Here is a 23694-nt window from a genome sequence, read left to right as displayed (position 1 = left end):
GTCAACAGCATAGTAATCGTAAACCTTTGTCGCTGCACTGCACTTGTTCAGTCAAAAACTGATTAACATAACAGGTATAGGAGGTACACATAAAACTTCAGCATCAATTTTCTCTTAAACTAGGGGCCATTGCATGAAAATTTGCTAGCCAGGTACTCGGGATAGCTCCCACTACAACATACCCAAGACTCATCAAAAGCTGTGATTAATGAGTCTGATGGTCCTCTTGTAAATTCCTCTGATAACCTGTTAGCATTGTGCACAAGTTGTCCACTGTTCCCAATCTGCCCCAACAGTGTGTCGGTTCACTTGCAGTGTTGTACACATGTAATCTGTTCTCAGGTGGTACATTTAGTCTGTTTGACTAATGTTTCTGACAGCAGTGGCCAACAGCCTGCTCCTTTTTGACTGAGCCTTAACTGAAAACCAACTGACAACCACACATTGTGGCACATGACAAACTATCAAGTTGTTTTGGTTAAACTATATTCTGTCATTCAGCACTAATTATATAATCATAAAAACAATTCAATAGCCAGTGTAGACCAACCACATCAACATGAACAGGATCAGTGACACAACAATTGTATAATATGAAATGACACAAAGCTTCACAGAGCTCCTAATGAAGGCGAGATTAGACTTCCACTGCCACTCCTCTGTATTAGAACAAAACAGTTTGTCAGAAATTTTTTATCATACTTCCAGTGCAATAAATTGCAATAACACTGTAAATACATATATTTACACTAATTTTGCATGCTAAGATTAAGTAAGGCCTTCAGGCACACTCTTACATCTAACCAGAGGTTCTTAATGAACTAACATAACATATGCGTAGTAGATGTAGATGGTGGTGGTGGTGGTGGTGGTGGTGGTGGTGATGGAAAAATTGTGTAAAGCAGTTTTTTCATTACATTCTTGTTGAATATGGGATAAGATATCAATTATAAATGTATGACAACACCACAGAAGATACTGAACGTCAAAGAAAATTCGACTGGTCGGAAGAAGAGAGAAATAATAGGGTAAGGTTATCAGATGAGGTGGAAGGAAATAAAACGGTTACAGATGGGATGAGGAAAGCACAGATAGTGTTGAAAATATAGCAGAAATGCTAATATGGTGTTGGACTGAAGGAAGGCAGCTGAGATATGCTGAGAGAGAGAGAGAGAGAGAGAGAGAGAGAGAGAGAGAGAGAGAGAGAGAGAGAGATGGCAACGATGATGATAGTAATGGCAAATGTTTTTAGTTGTACATATGGTCATGCCATATGCCACCATTACCTAACGCCTCAGAAGAGATTCTTGTGAGTGTTTTCTGTACTGTGTATGTGTAGAGATGTATTTTAACAGGAACACATGTCTTTTGAAGATGCTCTTTCTGTGGCTGACAGATTATCACCACTCGAGCACTGACTGGTGTAAAGAAAAATTCAACTATTTAATCAGCTAAAGCTTGTAAAAACTGCGTCCAGTCTCACCTTTCCTTTGCCAAAACTGCGATGCTTCGACTTGCTGCACACAACAGAATAAGTGCGCCTGATTTTGGCATTGCAAACATGTTGTACAAAAAGCACATAAATTTTTGTTAGTTCTTAAAGTACCCAGTACATACAGTGACCTCACTACCTGTTGGCAGACAACTGTTGTGGCAGTATTTAGAGGAAGTGACAAATTTGGAGTGGCTTGAGGTACTCTAGATCCAGTTTCCTTTTCACACTAGCCGTAGGAGCCTCGTGGATCAGAAAGCTAACTGATGATAGTGTAATGTAATATTTACCATTTTGCCACCTGTATGGTGAGGTATTGAAGATCCAGTCTACCTTTCAGCCTCTGCTTCAGATCTGAAGACCACTCGGCTTTGGAAATGAAATTAAGCTAATGGTCTCCTAAACCTTTATACCTTTCAGTCCTTTTCTGTTATCAAGCCATTCCCTGCCTCCACAGCCTGTCACATGCTTATGGCAGTCTTTGGTGTATGTGTTTTGTTTTGGCTGTTTGTGAGCAGACTAAAAGTATTTCTTTTGAGAAACAAAATTGCTGCTCATTACCCACTATGTCATTGGTAGGAGTTCCCTGAAGCTGCTGTCTCCCTTCTTCCATCTAGGACTCAGGAACTCAGGCTGGGACAACAATGCTCATGCCCCCGCACAGTCAAAGGAAGGCACAGGTAATGTAGGCTATTCACCAGACAGCGGTGACCATGTCCGCCCGGTCAGTGGAGTATGATCATGATTGCTGTGGCCCAGTCTCTCCTGACATTTGGAAAGAAGAAATATGTCCAGCTTCAACTGGCAGGAAAGCCCCCTCTCTCCTGTCAGTTTCATTATATACTTTCTAATGAAGATGCAAGTATATTTACAATAAATTTTGACAACGTAGTCCACGGAGAGCAGCAACCTGATTCTATGTTTAAAAATGAACAGTCGAGATCTTAATAATATTCCTTTATTAACCAGTTTCAGCTTATCCACAAGCCATCTTCAGAATTTTTTGGCCCTCTATGGCTGGTGCTGGTGGCTCCTCGGATTTTTGGTCATATCATGATCGAAATTGTGAAGATAAGCCGAAACCAGTTAATAAAGAAATATTATTGCAATCTCAACTGTTCATTTTTAAATATCTTTACAAGTCCCAGATATTACATTTACTTTTAGTGACATAATTTTCTTGATCCAGTAAATGGCAACTGTTTATCTGCATTGCAGATTAGGAGAGAAGACCTCAAGTACTGCTTGCAAGGCATCAGCTGTTGTACCAAAAGCACCCAAGCAGCACAGTTGAACTGCATGCTGCACTAATGCCATAAGCAGTTTCTGTGTCACCAACCCCAGTTTGTGTGCCCGTATGCTCGCACAGTAGCCCATTACGGGGATTGTAGGGAGCAAACTCTGCCCACTGACTGCCAGTGCACAGACTGCTGGGGGGGGGGGGGGGGGGGGCGGCTAAATGCGGGGGAATAGGCCTCACTGACATCATGCAACACACTTGATTTCACATACAGTTTGTGCTCAAATTGGCATTGACAGTGCCCTCTATTAGCCACCACTATAACAGCTATCTTCTACTGTGTATTGTATGTCTGGGAAAGTAAAACTAAGACAGCAGCATAATGAAAGTTTACAGGATTTGTGAAATTGAAATTGATAATGTCATGTTGAATGATGATGCTTGTTGCTGCTAATTCAGTATCTGTTCTCATAGAAAATTAAAAATTAAAAAGAACCAGTAGTAAAACTTACTTTGTAGCAATAAAAAGGGAATGAGTAAAATTTTGACCATTTATTCACAAATGTAATGCTGAATTGTAGGTACACAAAAATTGCTCAGAATCGGACTCATAATCAGTCAGACTCAGTCTCATTATGTTCCTCATCTGTGCATGATTCATTATTATCTGTACTTTCTGAATGACCAGTATTAATGATTTCATCTATTGCAAGTTTCACGACACCGTTGCACCTCTAGTAATGTTCTTCCAGTTGGACTTCCCTACAGTACACTCCCCAGCCATCGGCAGTTACTAACACAAGGGACTCACTTGCAGTCTTAAACTGACTGTCTTGGAAAATTTCCCCAAAAATGTAGGCAGCTGTACCAGCTGCAATGGGTGGCCAGCACCAAGGTCACCCTTGACAATCTCAAGCAGAAGAGGGGCATGGCACAGTGCTTCCGCTGCCACAGAAAGGGCCACAGGGCTCACCACTGCTCCTTCCCCGAGGCGTGCGTGAAGTGCGCAGGTGCCCACACCAGAAGTAACTATCTGCTACTGAGGACACACATGCTGAAGTGTGTGAACTGTGGCAGCCCACATGTGGCGAGTTACCGCAGCTGCAAAGTCATTAAAGCCACAGTTGCTCGCCTACACAGGCACCATACGCAGAAGACTGCCGACAGTCTCCTCCACCATTTGCACCCAGGTGCACTGGCAGCGAGGCAGCTGACAAACACGAGGTCAACGCTGGCAGCTGATGCTGCCACCTCCACGCCCACAGACGGAGCCAACAGAAGTGGTCCGATTCGGAAAACATGCTCATGAGGGCGCACCTGAAGATTTGCACAAAGAAAAATGTGCAAAGCAGCAGCCACATCGTCAGGAGGTGGCAAGAGTGGCAACACACCAGCCTCCATTCGCAACCCAGCTGTTCACAGCCATGGGTCAGCACCCGCTGTGCAAGAAGGAGAGCTGTCTGCAATCATCTCTGCACTCTCGGCAGTAATCAAAAAGGTGTCACACCCGGCTGAAACACTGCAGAGAGCTGCAGAGGCAGTACAAACTGCCATGCTGGCGGCCCCCAAGGTCACCTAATGTAACACCACCTGACTTTTTCCTCTGGGGTGGGGTAAAAGGAAAGGTCTACAGGAACAAACCAACTTGTGTCAACTGTCTTCAGCATACCAGTCAAGTACATAAACCCGGTATACTTTGACTGCCATCGTTACTTTGACCACTCACACATCAAAAGTTTTTGGCTCTCTGCTTGCTCTCAGTTGAGTGATTTGTATATACTGTTTAGGGGTCAAGTTCCATCGATACACACCATATGGTGCCTTGTAGTGACACTTACCTTGCGTAACAGTTGGCGATTCTGAGTGTTAAAATTTGGTTGTGCAGAATCCTCCAATATCATTTAACTGTGGAGTCTTGGTGGTGGTGGTGGTGGTGGTGGTGGTGGTGGTGGTGGTGGTGGTTAGTGTTTAACATCCCGTCGACAACGAGGTCATGAGAGACGGAGCACAAGCTCGGATTAGGGAAGGATTGGGAAGGAAATCGGCCGTGCCCTTTCAAAGGAACCATCCCGGCATTTGCCTGAAACGATTTAGGGAAATCATGGAAAACCTAAATCAGGATGGCCGGAGACGGGATTGAACCGTCGTCCTCCCGAATGCGAGTCCAGTGTGCTAACCACTGCGCCACCTCGCTCGGTGAGTCTTTGGTGTTTCCAACTATATCGTGTATCTTTTTTGGTTAATTCTCAAAACAGACCACTGATTAATTTTTTGCTCTGCTCACATGTATATATCTGCCAGTATAGAAGATTTCTGAGGTCATGCGCATGATATTTCTGTTTCGGGGTTACTTTGACCATTGGTCATTGTTACCCCAGGTGGACAGATACATAATTTATTAAACAGTATTGATACCAATGACAGTGTGGAACCGAGGAATACAAACATTTCCCACCAGTATACAGACAGACTCATTTGTAATTGTTAATGTGCCTGCAACTAAGGAAAAAAAGTCATATTTTGCCTAAATTGTAAGCTATTGTGCTTCAGGCTGTGATTCAGGTATAACATATAATGTTAAATATCTCCCGAAACAAGGAATGAAGTTTGTTTGGTCCCGAGTCCTAGATATTGACTTGATAAATGAAGAACAGATAACATTAGTTCTAACTGCACCAGATGTTGTGAAATGAGGATTTAGGATTAAGATGAATGAAATGGAAGGTGGTATGCTCAACTAAATTTGGAACTATGTGTGTGATACTCCGTCCAAGTTCCTTTCATTCTATTTAAAATTCTGATGATTGATAACACTGATTTATGTAAAGTACTAGGTTTATTCTTTCATGAGGCTTAATAAAGCATTTTTTTTTTTTTTGAACTGACCATAAATGGTTTGGTAGTTGACAACTGTGGTGGAAGTATGGCCAGTCAGTGTATCCCCATATCCATGCCAACTTTGACCATTACTTGCTCTGCATTTTAGAAAATGCATTTTACTAATTAGTATATAATCCTTTCATAAAAGCCGCTATTTTTACTACCATAAAAAGCACAGACGTTAAAAAAGTCATATCATCACATTTTAATCTTAAAATTGGTCAGAGTATACTCTGTATATGGTATCTTAATTGTTCGCTACGTGGGGTTTCCTAAAAAAAATCAGCTTCAGCCACTTACTGGATGGCAAGAAATTCTTTTACATACACAAATAAAGGACCCTTTTAAAGTAACTGAGACAAAGGGGAAGGCAGCATTAAAGCACTGTTGAACTGACAAATTTGAACTGAAATTTATCTCTTCTTTTGCCAAAAGTTTTTGATGATTTCCCTGCATTGTTTTCACAAAATCTTTGAATTATTCTCACAGAATTGAAGCTTACTCATGTGTTATCACTGTTCGCCTTGTCAGCTGAGAGACGGGGTGGAGCAACTCTTAGTTTTGCTCTCCTGCATGCAGAATTCAATGACATTATCAATTATTTTTCTTGCTCTACTCTGTAATGTACTGTCCCTTGCCCTTCTCCAAGGAGTGGGAGGACTATCTGGCATTGTCTGTGATTGGCCAGGAACTGCTTCATCACTCGAGACATATTACTTTACTACGCAGCACAACAGTCACTTCACAGTGGCTACATATGCAAGTTTCTGTATTTAGATCACTGAGGTTGGCAGTAGCTGGATGCAAAACAGTGAATGGACAGAAGTCAACTGATTTCTGCCAATTCAGAACTAGGGAACCATCGTTCTCCTCATTGTGAACAAATTTTAGTATCTTTGATTTATAAATAGAGCAAACATATGCACACACATAGCCCACACAAAGAATACTCATTATATTCCAAAATACTTTGATCATTAATAAAGAGTTGTTGGCCTAAATTCAGTCTATACCGAGTAGATCACCTGCAGATTTATTTGCCAAAACCAACCATTTAAAAGTCCTAAATGGCTGACAAAAATGATGCCACTGAATGTTTCAGTTCATGTTTGACAGAAATGGACTTGCAATTATAACAGTTTTCCTCACTGTCATTTGAATACTCCACTTGTGCCACTGTAATGTACACAAACAGCATATGGAGAAGAGGTCAAATGCTATTACGATTCTGGGAGATTAGTCATATGAATATAAAAATCACTCTGTAGTAATGTGAAACTCTAAAAGTCCTGGGTGTAATACAAATAAAGGAAGGAGTAAACAAAATGACTCGTGTATAACTGGGGCAGTGAGCACTCAACACATACAGTTGCAATTGAAATTGTTGCTGAGCTGCAGGCAGTGTCCCTCTTCTTTACACACACACACACACACACACACACACACACACACACACACACACACACACACACACACACACACACACACACACGGGAGGGCAGGAGGGGGGGGGGGGAGGGAGAGAGAGAGAGAGAGAGAGAGAGAGAGAGAGAGAGAGAGAGAGAGAGAGAGAGAGAGAGAGACTGACTGACTGACTGACTGACTGACTATGTCATCCTGACCTACTACCTGAAAGTATGGAAATCGTGGTGATGAAAGTAAATGTGGAAACAAATCCAATTAACCTGATCTTGTGCATTATTTAAATTCCATATTCACTAAAACATAAAAAGGAAACTGTAGTGGCTGATGCAGATACGAGCAAATGTGTAATTGTGCAATTTTAACATATTTGACCTTTTGATCTATTGCTCAAAAGTCTGTTTTCGTCAACAATTTTACCTGTATTGATTGGTTCAAAACAGATAAACACAGTGTAGCTAATGATCCCTTCAACATTTTTGATGTATGGGATGTTCATTGACTGAAGTATCTGAGAGATGTGGAATCAGGATTAAGGTATCAATTAGTGAACAGGTGGAAGTTGCTTTACCTTGTAATCAAACAAGTTTTAAAGGTGTTTTACCTGATAATGTATGCAGTAGTAATTTAATTAGGGATTTTGAATACTGTAGATTTGTCTGAAGGAGTGATCAGCAAGCTTTATGATGTGCAAATTTTATTGGAAGTATGAAACAGTCAGTAAAGGTAATACATCCAAATGAACATTCAATTAAAACTGAAAATATTAGTCTCCTCAATAAACTTACAGGCTGCAACTGGCTACCAGCTTTTGCAGAGCTAATGCGTATGGAGGCTCTTGTATACAAGTTCATTCACTAGTAGACTATTAAATTACACAGTTTTAGCCATCTAAATGGAAAAACTTACATTTGATAATTGTTGTATAAAACTTAAAGTATAACGTATTACTCTTCATTGTACATCACATCCTGTTTACTATGTAAGTTCTGAATTGTTAGATCAATTTAAAATATTGCTACGAAATTAAAAACTAAAAAATTGCGTATGAAAATAGTTGCATGTGCTGACTTCAACAAAGGTGTAAGAACCTATGACAAATTTGCTTCATATTTAAAGCTACGAGTGGGTTAAAACTAAATTTGCATACCGATTTTGTGCTAAAATTTTCCATTTGTGGAAAATTTTAATCTAAGCGAGACTTCTATCGTAGGCAAAAGGGGATCGTGGGTGGCCAGCTTCATACCTATATTTTGCGGAGCTAACTTAATAATCACAAATAAGAGACTCCATTTTCATATTATCTTATTACAAATGTCATTTCATTTGTTTTAAGGTATGTGTTAATGGGATAATGTGTATACAAAATTTTCACGTATAACAACTGTGACCACTGTCTGTTGTACAAGTTGACTTTTCTAAATGAGTTCACATGTCCAAACGAAAAATATATTTGCTATTGTTGCCTTGAGTTGTGATTAACCTACTGCTACTACAGCCTAACATGCTTACATAAAGTACGAAGTCTGACTAAAAACACTATGCTCTAACATACAAATTTCACATGTATTTACTTCTTTGTGTTTTATATTCATATTTCTCATTAAACTTCCCTTCAACAACAGGTAAATGTAAACAGTATTGTCAAAAGCTAGAAATTACAAGCAGTTGATGACAGTCAGATATTGTCATTACATTTCGTACATCTTGTATTTTGTGTTTGTATTTGATCATAATGATTAACTTTTGTGAGCAACAGGGTTGTGTAAATACTACTGCCATAAATAGTAAATGACAGTTTTATGATGCCAGGGAAAAGAACATTAGAAGCTATCAGTGAAAATTGTCATTCCAAAATGGTAGCTGCAGGTTAAATGCCTGCTCAGAGAGAAAGGCAACATTTCTATAGCTACCCTTATCCCAACGACTACACACTTTCCAAATACTGTCATTATTTAAAAGTGAGAAAGTTTTGCACAGGTCCTCTGATCCACAGTATTAAGCAGACACTTGGAGAAGGAGAGACATGGATCAAAAATTATAATTTGAAATCAAACTTTGCAAAAACAGTGATAGTTCATTTCACCACAATACTAACAGCACAATGTATAAGTGAAATAAGCTACATGGATAAATAACTGGGTGCTGAAAAAAATGCCTTGGTGTGTTAGAAAATAAAAATATGCTGTGGAGTTACCACGTGGACAGCATATAGAGTTCGCTGAGCAGTCTCACATGTCATGAACCTGTTATATAGTATTAATGATTTAGTTGTAAAAAAACTATTTTATGCATATTTTGTTTCGGTAGTTTGGTATAGTATTATTTTATACAAAAGCAGACTGTTTGAGCTGTGGTGGGAGCTAAAAAGAAACAGCACTGTAAACCTGGAGCTAGGTGCAATGTCCATTCCTTCAAGAGATTTTCATTTTTACAAAGATAAATCCACAACTTTTGGAGGGCAACAGTTTCTTTCAGCAGTATGAGACTGGAGCCCCGAAAAAATATCTGAAAAGTAAATGCTGTGATAGTGTAGAAGATTCCTTGAATGATAACCATGTAAAGTAGTTCTTGTCAAAAGAAGTAACACCACACGTGTAACAGTAATAGATTTTTTAAAAAAATGAGAACCATGTAAAATAATACCGGTCTGAAAAAGCAACAACATACATAATATAACTTTAGATTAAGTGTATCATAAAGAACAGTCAAATGAAAACCAATACCGACCACATCTGGAACATGTAATGGTTATATTCCAAAGTAATCACAACACACACGAAGATATTTGTCCCACTGGGAGATGAGACAATCAATTCCTGTTTCGTAGTTCACAGAACATAGTCAGCCACTGATGGATCTACAACCACGCCCAATCTTTCACTTCCTTGTCCAATCAACACTAATATCTATGCATATCATTCTTCAGTTCACCAAAGATGTGAAAATCATTTGGTGAAAGATCCTGGCTGTATGGAAGATGTTGCAGTGTTTCCCAACCAGATCACTTAATCGTGGCCTTCGCCCGATTAGCAGTGTGGGGGTGAGTGCTATCATGCAACTGGATGATTCTGACAGGCAACATTCATGGGCATTTTGATTTTGTGGACCATTGCAGTTCCTTTAAAGTGTCTCCACAGCACTGCACAATGTGTTTGGTCTCTCACTCAAGGAACTCGACAAGCACCGGGCCCCTTGCAGTTGAACGATGAGGTCATCATGGCCTTACATGATGCCATCATTTAGAGCCCGAGGGCAACAAGCAAAGCCAACAGTGGAAGCATATCATATCTCCCCCACCAAAGAGATCCAAAGCTGTTCACACAGGTTCTGTTAAGTTGAATGGTAACCCCCGCCTATTCGGCTACAAAGACAACTGATGCAACATTATCTATGTAGTTATAATGCAGTATAACTATATGTATAACACCAACATATTCTATCTACAGAAAAGTTTGTCTACTTTCTTTAAGTGTTGTAGAATAGTAACAGGACCAATTCTGGAATTTTTTTTTCTGTTCTGAGAGTTACCAGTGGAAAAGGAAAACCGACACACATTTCATTTGTGTTGGTGCTGTACGTGACTTTATCTGTGACTATGATTACAATGGCTAATTTTTGCACTGTTCAGTGTATCCGGTTTGGGAAAGTAGGAATCTTACAGTATCTTGAGATAGTAATGTAGATTACTTGGTAAATTCTGCCAGTAAAGCAGACATAGAAAACCTGGTGTGCTTACAGTCTTGTCACTGTCAATTTTCAAGAAAAACTACAACAACAACGACAACAGTAGCAGCAGCAGCAGCAGCCTTGTAATGAATTTATTTATTTATTTATTTTTTTTTTTCCCAGACCAAAATCTACCTGATCATATGATATCACATCAAATTGGAAAGTCATATAAATGGTCTTCCTGACCATGATGAACAAAAGCCTGTCTTTAACATCTTCAGCATCCCTCAGAACGGAAGCTCTCCATGCTTCTCTATCTTGTGCAAGCCTGTTTGTCTCAAAATAGCTACTACAACCTACATATTTCTGAATCTACTGACTGTATTCGTCTCTTGGCTTCACTCTATGATTTTTACCCCCAACACTTTCTTCCGTTACTAAACTGATGATTGTTTAGGGCCTCAGTATGTGATCTATTAACCAATCCCTTCTTTCAGTCACGTTATGCCACAAATTACTTTTTTCGCCAGTTAGATTCAGGCCTCTTCAGTATTCTTCTGTAGCACCACATTTCAGAAGCTCCTATTCGCTTCTTTTCTGTACTGTTCATTGTTTACGTTTTACCCCAGAACAAGGCTACACTCCAAACTAATACCATTAGAAAAATCCTCCTAACAGTTAAATTTATGTCCGACGTTACCAAATTTTTCTTTTACAGAAGCTCTTTTCTTGCTATTCCCTGTCTGCATTTTATTATGAGCAGTTAGAATAAAGCAGGAATCTATTTAAACCTTCAAATCACTCCTTCAAGAAATTTACTAGAGACTCTTTTATCTTGCAGATTATATTAATTTCAAAGTACAATTTATTTTCTAATGAATTACCAGTTTTTCTTTAAAGTATTTTCCAGGTCAAGTGATACCTCACTTAGGACATAAGGATACTGTGAGGAAAAAAGAATATATGTACACTACTGGCCATTAAAATTGCTACACTACAAAGATGACGTGCTACAGACGCGAAATTTAACCGACAGGAAGAAGATGCTGTGATATGCAAACGATAGCTTTTCAGAGTATTCACACAAGGTTAGCACCAGTGGTGACACCTACAATGTTCTGACATGAGGAAAGTTTCCAACCGATTTCTCATACACAAACAGCAGTTGACCGGCATTGCCTGGTGAAACGTTGTTGTGATGCCTCGTGTGAGGAGGAGAAATGCATACCATCATGTTTCCGACTTTGATAAAGGTCGGATTGTAGCCTATCGCGATTGCGGTTTATCGTATTGCGACATTGCTGCTCGCGTTGGTCGAGATCCAATGACTGTTAGCAGAATATGGAATCGGTGGGTTCAGAGGGTAATACGGAACACCGTGCTGGATACCAACGGCCTTGTATCACTAGCAGTCGAGATGACAGGCATCTTATCCGCATGGCTGTAACGGATCGTGCAGCCACGTCTCGATGCCTGAGTCAACAGATGGGGACTTTGGCAAGACAATAACCACCTGCACAAACAGTTCAATGAGGTTTGCAGCAGCATGGACTATCAGCTCAGAGACCATGGCTGCGGTTACACTTGACGCTGCATCACGGACAGGAGTGCCTGCGATGGTGTGCTCAATGATGAACCTGGGTCTACGAATGGCAAAATGTCATTTTTTTGGATGAAACCAGGTTCTGTTTGCATCATCATGATAGTCACATCCGTGTTTGGCGACATCGTGGTGAACGCACATTGGAAGCGTGTATTCGTCATCGCCATACTGGTGTATCAAGCGGCGTGATGGTATGGGGTGCCATTGGTTACACGTCTCGGTCACCTCTTGTTCGCATTGACGGCACTTTGAACAGTGGACGTTACATTTCAGGTGTGTTACGACCCGTGGCTCTACCCTTCATTCGATCCCTGCGAAACCCTACATTTCAGCAGGATAATGCGCGACCGCATGTTGCAGATCCTGTACGAGCCTTTCTGGATACAGAAAATGTTGGACTGCTGCCCTGACCAGCACATTCTCCAGATTTCTCACCAATTGAAAACGTCTGGTCAATGGTGGGCGAGCAACTGGCTCGTCACAATACGCCAGCCACTACTCTTGTTGAACTGTGGTATCGTGTTGAAGCTGCATGGGCAGCTGTACCTGTACACACCATCCAAGCTCTGTTTGACTCAATGCCCAGGCGTATCAAGGCCGTTATTACGGCCAGAGGTCGTTGTTCTGGGTACTGATTTCTCAGGATCTATGCACCCAAATTGCATGAAAATGTAATCACATGTCAGTTCTAGTATCATATATTTGTCCAGTGAATACCCGTTTATCATCTGCATTTCTTCTTAGTGTGGCCAGTAGTGTAGTAACCAAAGTTATAAAATCTTGCTGAGCTACATTATTGTAAGATCAATTGTAAAATTTTAGCAGAAGCAGCTGAGAAATTAGAAAGAACTTGCACAGAATCTGAAAGTAATAAAATCAAAACAGTTCACCCAGCTACACTGCTCTTTAACTAGTTTTTGCTGTAGAAAACACTCACTATGAGCCCATTTTGGCATGTTGCCATCGTCAGGTGCTCTGTAAACACATAAGTAAGTGGTGGTCTTATTACAGTGGTCTGTAACTGTGATCAGAAAAGTTATAATACATTCGTTTGGTGTTTTTTTACCTTACATGTAATATTGTTGCTGCCATGCCCTGTCTTTTTTTAATAATTAATAGTTTCTCCTTGGGTGTACATTGGAGATACACATCTGCCTTTAGTTGATTTTTATATACGCTGTTTTTCTGTTGACAGTTTGGATGAGAGTGGATCAGCGATATTACATGTTTACATAATTAACATTATAATTTGGATGTGTGGAATTCTGGTTGTTATATTATCTCCATAGGTTTGGTTCTAATTATGTTTTTGGCTGAAATTTGTTTTGGGTTTAGAATTTTATGTTACATTTTTATTTATTTTTTAATAATTTTGTTATTGTCTATGATTTTTGATGTTTTCTTGGTGTTTTTGTTGTGTACTCTTCATGTTGTTATTACTGTTACTGTGGATATGTATTATTTAGTGTCTGTGATATGTTACCTTCTGCACTTTCTTGCTTTGTAATGTGAATAAAGATTTCTGTGTGCTTTTTGTGCTTTAGGTTGGTTCGTTCATTCAGTAAATTTGTGGAGTTGCTGTATGCATCTGCATATGTCTCTATTTCTTCAAGGATGTTCATGATTGCTCCCTTTTGTGTAATATGGAGCATTTCTAGTGCTTCATTTATGGGTTTATGTCATGTTTAGATGTTGAAAAAACGTGGATAGGTTGTTTTCACTTCTTCTGGTATGCTCTTTATACCTAATGTTGAAGTTTCTACTGGTTTGCCCTATGTAACATTTGTGGCATTGTTACATGAAATTTTGTGATTCATAAAATAACAATCATTTGAAGAGTAGTGTAGTGGGCTGGTATTGATGATAACCATGTCATTAGAGGACATATTTTGCACTGCAGGCCCCAAAGAACAAAAAAATCAAAATGGTTTGGAATATGAAAAAAGGAAAAAAAGGAACTTGGCTTTAACCCTAGAATGGACAGGCAAAAGAAAACACAAATGGGTGGGCTGGGTGTGACATTCCCAACATTTCCTTTGTGTTCCAGGATAAGTAAGACATAAATTTTCAACAGCAGTGCTAAAAAGATGTCTTATTGTTAATCAATATCTAAATTTACCATATATTTCTTTAAAAATAAGATAGTATTCCTCTTAAAATGAATTATTCAGTATTTAAAAACATTCTTGAACATTTAAAACCTCTTTGTTCATTCCTTAAAAGCTATGAATTTAAGAATGTCACACACAGTATTACACATTTTAGTGTATAATACAATCTGATTAAAAAAAAAAAAGTATGGTTTCGCTTTGTGATAGTGTGTACTTGCTGCAAAATCTTCATGTAACATTACAGCAGACACAGCTGCTTCCAAAATTTTTACAAAAATATTTTGTTTTATTGTCTTTACATTTGGAACAAGGACTTAATTTGCCTTCTGGAACAACTTCCTTCTCAGTGGTTATCCCAGATAGCTATGCTGCCAGCTGGTGAATGTTCATCAGGATAGTCTTCTGATTAGCTCTCTGTGCCATGTGAGATTTTATCAGTTCCAAACCCAATTGCTTGAAAAAATAGCCTTCTTGAAATATCCAGTTCTATGTTTGCTTTGTATACTACCAATGCATTTATACCAGCAATGCTCAAAATGGCATAAAACATTCACAATGGCCAGCATCTTGTTTACCTTACGACATTATACAGGGTGTTACAAAAAGGTACGGCCAAACTTTCAGGAAACTTTCCTCACACACAAATAAAGATGTTATATGGACATGTGTCTGGAAACACTTAATTTCCATGTTAGCACTCATTTTAGTTTCGTCAGTATGTACTGTACTTCCTCGATTCACCGCCAGTTGGCCCAATTGAAGGAAGGTAATGTTGACTTCGGTGCTTGTGTTGACATGTGACTCATTGCTCTGCAGTACTAGCATCAAGCACATCAGTACGTAGCATCAACAGGTTAGTGTTCATCACGAACGTGGTTTTGCAGTCAGTGCAATGTTTACAAATGCATTTGATGTATGGATTAGCACGGGGCAATAGCCGTGGCGCGGTACGTTTGTATCGAGACAGATTTACAGAATGAAGGTGTCCTGACAGGAAGACGTTCGAAGCAATTGATCGGCGTCTTCGGGAGCACGGAACATTCCAGCCTATGACTCGCGACTGGGGAAGACCTAGAATGACGAGGATACCTGCAATGGACGAGGCAATTCTTCATGCAGTTGACAATAAGCCTAATGTCAGCGTCAGAGAAGTTGCTGCTGTACAAGGTAACGTTGACCACGTCACTGCATGGAGAGTGCTACGGGAGAACCAGTTGTTTCCGTACCATATACAGCATGTGCAGGCACTTATGTTCTCTTTATGGATGAGGCTTCGTTCCAACGTGATCAAATTGTAAATTTTCACAATAAACATGTGTGGGATGACGAGAATCTGCACGCAATTGTGCAATCACGTCATCACCACAGATTTTCTGTGAACGTTTGGGCAGGCATTGTTGGTGATGTCTTGATTGGGCCCCATGTTCTTCCACCTACGCTCAATGGAGCACGTTATCATGATTTCATACGGGATACTCTACCTGTGCTGCTAGAACATGTGCCTTTACAAGTACGACACAACATGTGGTTCATGCACGATGGAGCTCCTGCACATTTCAGTCGAAGTGTTCATACACTTCTCAATAACAGATTTGATGACCGATGGATTGGTAGAGGCAGACCAATTCCATGGCCTCCATGCTCTCCTGACCTCAACCCTTGAAAGCTCTTGTCTATGCAACCCCGGTACCAAATGTAGAGACTCTTCATGCTCGTATTGTGGTCGGCTGTGATACAATACGCCATTCTCCAGGGCTGCATCAGCGCATCGGGGATTCCATGCGACGGGGGGTGGATGCATGTATCCTCGCTAACGGAGGACATTTTGAACATTTCCTGTAACAAAGTGTTTGAAGTCGCGCTGGTGCGTTCTGTTGCTGTGTGTTTCCATTCCATGATTAATGTGATTTGAAGAGAAGTAATAAAATGAGCTCTAACATGGAAAGTAAGCGTTTCCGGACACATGTCCACATAACATATTTTCTTTCTTTGTGTGTGAGGAATGTTTCCTGAAAGTTTGGCCATACCTTTTTGTAACACCCTGTATTTTGAACACATCACATTATGTGAATATTATCTAATCAAACACATCTCAAAAGAAGATGAAATCTTCACAGTGACATGCTTGAAGGGGAAGATTTCTGTTTTTGTGCCACAAGTGTCTCAAAATTCTTTCATATTCATTTTGCCTCCATAAAGAATGCCAGAAATGTACAAAAGAATTAAAAATGCCTTTAGCGCCTCTTTTTCCAAGTACCTTGCAGTATTTGGGTTACTTTTGCAAAGAGGTTTTACATGATCTGTTATCAAATCAAGCAAATTGTCAGTGAACAGTTTCCAGGTCACTTTCAGTAACAAAATTAGGATCTCAATCCAAATCATCAGCACCACCACCACTACTTTCTGACAAGTGTTTAAATTCCTTCATCAATTAGTGGATGCTGACAAGCCATTTTTGAGCAGTTTTATTGTTCAGTCACTATAACAAGAAACAAGCAGAAAAAGCTAATGTAAACAGACGAACTGTCGGTCTTTATGACCCAGAACATGTTTCCCATAACAGAAATCAACTGGCAAACAAAGAGGAATGATGAAACAAGTAGTGGTCTCCAGAAATGTTAAGTGAAAAGCTACAGTGAATGGCTTACTTATAAGTAGTGCACTCTTGCAGATGAAAATCTGCCTTGGTCTGGGAGACCCAGCCTGTCCATTGTTAAAAAAGTCTCTCGTTAAAATCAAGAGTTCAGTAATGGTTGATAAACACACAGCTAATATTGTCAACCACCATTTCTCAACTGCCATGTGAATCGCTCGCAACTTTTAATCAAATAAAAAGTATAGAAAATCATTTGCTCAATAACATGGTGTTTGGGAATAGACAGTATTTCCAGTTCTAAATTGAAATGTGCCTAATATTGCTTATATCTGAAACATCTCTCTTTGTCAAAGAGTAATTCTACATAGAATGAAAATGCTAGTTTTTACAAATGTTGTGAATTGTTGCCCTGTCTCTTGTTTAACTACGTCAATTAAAGTTAATGTAAAAGCATTGTGCAGCAGGATGCAGGCACATCTTAAAAACCTGAACCAAATGACAACAGTAAATTTGGTTTCAAAAAGGTATTTTTGGAGATGAAGCCATTGTCTCATTGAAGAATGTACTTTTATTATATAATCAGTAAGAACTAATCAGTTGATGTCCCCCATGATATCTCTGATACTTCTATAGGTAACCAGATAAGTTTAGAGAAGGCCTAACAAACCACAGTACCACAAGTTGACATGGAAGTATAGATCAGGATAAAAAGTGTATAGTTATGGAACTACGTGGCTAACAGGCATCTGTTTAAAATTGTGCACTGATTGCTGGCAGAAAGCCACAGTCAGTTTCAGATGTCCCAAACACTGTATCCTAAACACTTGAGTTTAAAAACATGTGTCTGTTTGCAACATTCTTTGCAGCTTGTTCCACAACATGTTTGCAGTGTTGTTCATTGTTCATGTCCCCACCTACTCTAGCAACAAACATTTCTACATACGTATTTGCATCATCTGCTACGCTAACTAGCATCAAGCATTTCACATTGTGTATTCATATCAAGGACTATCTTATGACAAGTGAAGAGGAAGAACTAATGACACATGGTGCTGCATTAATAATATTTGACAAATTAAGCAGACAAATAAAATGACGTAGTCATCGCTGGCAGACAAAAACATACTGTAGAAGATGTGGCAGAAATAATATGCTGTATGAGCTGCATTTGGAAGATGGTTCTAGTTTCCGTAACAGTATTAGGATGTCACTGTTTGAATTTGTAATTGTAGTGAATATTATAGTGCCAGTTCTTTCAAAGAAAGATACAAATTTCATAAAAGCAATACCTGTGAAGTAAAGACATGCTGTTACTTTTCGTTTTTTGGCAACAGGAGATCATATCAAAACCTTGCATATTTGTTCCACATTTCAGTCAGCCATATAAACATTCCGGAGGCACTCGTGTGCCTCATACAGACAGTAAAAGCAAACGCTCGTGCTGTGTAGCAGCATTTAGTAATAGCAGGCCAGGAAGAACGTTCCTTTGATCTGTACCGACACAGCTGCAAACACTGGTTTCGTGTTGCCAATTCAGTGTACACACACCTTGTGTGGGGTATAATACACCATGGAGTCCCCTAAGGTGCTGTAGCCCTCACTGATTTAAATGTTAATTGTTTGCCTTTGTTCAACAACAACAAAAAATCTAAATTTACATCGTCTGCTGGTGACACAAGTGTTGTCATGAATAGTGTCAAATTCTAACTTAGTCAGATGTCAGTGGTTAACTGGAATAAATTATACTTTAGTTCACTGTTAACTCCTCCTTGATAAATTTGAACTTCCTTTCATGCATGCTTTGTGTGAAAGATGTTTTCAAAATTCAATTTTCTCCTCTCATTCTTGATTGTATAGATCAACATCTCCCTATATTAAAAAACAATTTTTTCCCCTTCTTTCCATTGTTTATAATGATGTACGAGAATTTCAAAAATTATGTATCTGAAATACTTTGAGATATGTTTGTTATGTAATTGTATTTATTTAACAGTTGGGCAGATTCAAAATTTTACCTACTCTGTTTCACCCACTTAGGTGTGAGTGCTACGATTATCTCTTTGATTTGGCAGTTCAGATGAAACTACATGGTTTGAATCCTCAGCACACTCCAGTGGACTACGAACTAAGGATTCAGAAAGAGAAACAAGAGGAGCGACTGAATATAAAGCCAACTTAAGCTTTGGATTGAGAAAGTGTTTTTGATACTTTAATCTTTTTTATTGGGGACATGCCAAAGATTTTTAGTTACAACCTTTTAATTGTGTATATAATGATAAAAGCACTCTTGGTCTCTGAATTCCTGTACCAATATAATTTATGTATGGTCTCAATTATTGTGATATGTTATCTCAGCCAAAACATCATAATTACCACATTATTCTTCCTGCAAGAAAGAAACCCCAGAGAATGTGGAGTCTATTAGCTTTCAATTAACATCTGAATACTTTGTTTTTACTTTTTAACACTTGAATATTACTTATAATCCAACAGACTTTCAGTTTACTCCGAACTGAAAGGAATTTTTTTAAGTAGCTTCCTTGGTACTTTAATGAATGTCTTAAATATTATTTAGAAGCAATTTTCTGCTTTACATCTTTTTATTCTGTTCACTTCAAAGGAGGTTTTTTTTATACATAACTTTGATTTCATGCAGTAACAGTATTGTTTTGAATGTTAAGTGTTTTAATGTACGTACTAGATATTCTTTTAAAAATTAGTAACTTGTGTAGTAATAATATACATAAACATATTTTCTCAATGTACTGAAATGTGCCAAAAACATATTTGATACAAAAAATAAATTTTGGGGGGCATAAAAAATAAGTGGTATTTGAAGCTAGTTTTAATTTTTAAGAGTAGACGTTTCTGGGTTATAATGAATGTTATCATTGTAGGAAATTGTGTTTCTAGTGATGGTGCATGCAAACTGTATGTTCATTACTTTGATGATATTGATGTGCCATATATATTATTATGGCAGCTTATGTTGAAACATTGTGAAGTATTGCATTTACTTAGCGAGAGATCTGTGTATGTGTTCACATGTAAATCATAATGTTTTGTCTCCTAAATATATTTTGATGTCAACATATTTCATGTTTGTGTCACTGCTATTGCAAAATGGATGTATACTGTCATCTTTGTCGTTGGTGCATTATAACGAAATGAAACGGTTACTATGTGTAAGATATTTGAGTTTTCTATTGAAAATTACCTAATGAAATCAATTGGCAGTAGACATTAATAGACCTCTTTGTTTAATATGTTCCCAGTTAGCCTGCTTGTGTTATCTGGCACAACCAAGTTTATTAAGAAAAACAATCTTGCCAATGAAACAGAATATTAGGTATTATTGACTAATTTCCGAAAAAACAGGTGTGAAATGTTAACTACCAATACAGAACTATACAGTATCACAGTTCAATTCTAAATGTGGTTGATGGAGATATTGATTTAACTCATTGGGCACAGATCAGAACTCGACATTTGTTTGGTGACTGAGCTTTGGTACAACAGTTTTCTCTGTGATGACCAAACTGAAGGCTTGCTAGTCTCTTCTTGTGTTACATCTGAAACTTTATGTTCAAGGGATAGGTGACCCATCCACGTATGCTTCAATCAAACTTCCTCGGTTATTTTCACTATTGCAGCTGATGCTGCACGAGGAGAATCAAAGTGAATGCACTTGAACCAGGGATCCAAAATTGTAGCTATGACAAGGAAAGTATTTCTTTTGAAAGGAAGTAGTCTGTCTTAAGGGCAGGTGGAACGGCCTATCCTGACAATGTTAAATTTAGTTACTTGGCTTCCCTGTATTTCAGGAGCCACTGTAGCTAATGACATGAAACTTTTACAGGATGTTAAGCTGTATGTTCTGAGTGTACTGAACTACAATAATTGCATTTCAGCCGCTGCTTTCGGAAATGCAATTTTTTAATTGCACGGTTAAAATTTTGTGTACTTTTTGTATTTTTTATATATCTTTTATATATATCTTTTTTATATATCTTATATATGTACTTTTTATATATCTTAAATAATTTTAATTGTACGTAACATTATGTTCTTCTTTTAGTTCAGTAGAGTCAGGACATGTATGTTATTACTCCCTGAAAATTTGAATACTCTACTTGAAGTGGTTTCTGAGATTTAAGGGAAAATATAAATTTTCAGAAATGGCTTCTAAAGTTTCAAAAGACTGTAACTCACTTGATATATGCTCAGTTTTTTTTTTTTTTTTAATCTTTAGTCACTCAGAAGCACCCTGCACCATATTGAATATCATTCTCTTTATCTTTTTCCAAGTTTTTTTTCCTTCTTTCTGGACTCCTTGGTGGCCAACAGTGCTGCATACTATCATTGCAAATCTTGTCCATCTGTTCAAGTCCTCTGATGCAGTTTGCTCCAGGATTAATTCCCATATGCTGTAGCACTTTAACCCTGGTGTACTGGTTTTTCATCAGTAGACAGTCTGTGGAAGATGGTAGCCCTTACTGCTTGCGTCATTTTCAACAAATCCTCAATATTATTTACAATGGTCATCCCATAATACTGTTGTAGTTCATCAATCATTTTCTCTGTCAGCCTGCCTCTTATGGTTTTACCATCACAGTTTCTTGTTTCTCAAACTTTGTTTCAACTTCCTCGACCTAGTGCCCAGCCTCTTCTGGACATGACCAACACTGTTAACCTTTATAACACAGCAATCCACAGCCTTCTATATAAAAAATTACCGATTTTATTCGATCTTGAAGTAATACACACAAAATTTTTAACGTTTTCAACTGGTGTAGATTGTATTTCAAAAACATTATTATTTTATTTTTTCAACATTTTTTATATTAATGTGATACCCTGAATGATAAATGAAAGAAAAAGCTGTTTTGGAAAAAACATCTGTTTATTAGCACAAAAACTATAGACCATTCCATTTTTGGGACATTAGCAAAATTAGCAGTATTAATGTCAATATGGAAAACTATGATAAACATTGTGAACAAAATAAAACCACTGTTTTTAATATTATCGAGCATCTATTCAGTGTAAAATAGAACAAAACGCTTGTCACGTACACCAACATTGCACCTACCACATATTTCTGTCACAATTTTTTTCATTTGTCATGTACATCTCTTCATTATTTTAATTGATATATTAAAGTGGTTTGCTCACCTGTCCTTCCATTAGTTTGTTTCCTTGTGGCCCTCTGCCTTTTTGGTGTTGGTCCTCTTTTCTTTGAAAAGCGCATCACTGTTCTTCAGACGTCCAAAAGTGAGATCTTCTCATCTGAGTCAGCAATTTGGTATGAGTCGTGTTTACCATGCAGATATCAATCATCCATGTGAATAATGGCCACCATCACATTTTTAATCTTTTCATCCTAGTCATCAGCATTGTCTTCACTCACTTCATAGTTCTCCAATTCTGCTAGAACTTCTACAGCTGTAAGTCCACATGGCATGTTTTTATCCAATTAGAAAGTGCAAAACGAAATATTTCATTCTACCACCTAACCTTCAAAAAACACTCATAAAATGCAAAGAAAGCAGATCTATCTCAACAATGTAAAGACTAATTTTTTTATATAAGATTTGTACAGATAGGCACATCAAAAGGAGTGATACTACAACATTCCATTGCCCTATTATTGGGATGCATAAAATAAATTGATATTGGGCTTACTCCAGGAAATCTGAAATATGCTGAATGCTACATGGACATCCATATGGTCATAAACACATTCAGACAACTAATTACAATTAATTGTTGTGCAGAAACTGCTATTAGGTGTACAGTGGAGCCAAGTGTGAAGATGGAGAACAGGCGAATTAATTCTTTTCCTAAAAGAAACTAATCGCCCAAAAATTCTCTTTTCAATTTGCAGGCTTCACTGTAGCATCAATAGATGGCATGCAATATGCTACACTGAGTTGCATCGTTCTTGGGAATATTGTATGTTTTCAACATAGGACAAGCTGGAAGAAGTGAAATGTCTTAGCACAAAAGAACTCTCGGGAGTCCGACACTCCTGATGTGTGTGTGAGCATGAAACATTCTGCTTACCGTAAACATGTCAGATGAGAGAGTCCATTTTCCATTAAATACCAGTGCAGTAATGTCTGTGATTTTTGTAATAAGTCTACATTAGTTACACTGTGTACCCATCCAGGCACTCGGGCCAAGAGGAGCACACATTCTGCCTTATAGTTGCGAGCAGAAAGTGGTAATTTCCACCATTCTCATACAGTACTGTAACCAAATTTGTGCATTTTGCATGTTTTAATTATCATTTGCAATGGTAGGAATGACACATGTTAGTAACAAGCATTCATGAATGAGCAGTAGAGATACACTCGTATTCAAATCTGGTGCTCTTTTGTAGTACTGAATGTGAAATTGAGCCCATTTTAAGGCATTTACTGTCAAACTGTAAAACTTGGTAGTAGCTGGAATGGGCTAGAAATATGCCAATGAGAACTATAGTGGCTGGGAGTCAAGGTGGGGATGGGGGGGGGGGGGGGAACCCACCTTTTGATATTTAATATCAGTGTATCGATAATTTGAACACTGACAATATAGATGACATTTCTATGAAAAATATTGATATTTTGAGATATCGATATTTGTTGCCCATGCTTTCCAGGAAGGACAACTTCCTGCTTGAAGATGGTCCGG

The 23694-nt window shown here is 38.4% G+C and overlaps 1 protein-coding gene across 1 annotated transcript in view; it reads left to right on the top strand.

Annotated features, from left to right (window-relative positions):
* Positions 1-20113, top strand: part of LOC126470127 (probable methylthioribulose-1-phosphate dehydratase) — a 100229-nt gene extending 80116 nt beyond the window's left edge. The window contains exon 7 of the mRNA XM_050097742.1: positions 19054-20113. Coding sequence (XP_049953699.1) covers positions 19054-19195 — 142 coding nt within the window. The 3' untranslated portion in view covers positions 19196-20113. The remainder of the gene's footprint in view (positions 1-19053) is intronic.
* Positions 20114-23694: the final 3581 nt, after the last annotated feature.

The sequence above is a fragment of the Schistocerca serialis genome, chromosome 3 (genome assembly GCF_023864345.2).
Source record: "Schistocerca serialis cubense isolate TAMUIC-IGC-003099 chromosome 3, iqSchSeri2.2, whole genome shotgun sequence".
Taxonomy (NCBI): Eukaryota; Metazoa; Arthropoda; class Insecta; order Orthoptera; family Acrididae; genus Schistocerca; species Schistocerca serialis.
This window is presented reverse-complemented; position numbering and strand designations above follow the sequence as displayed.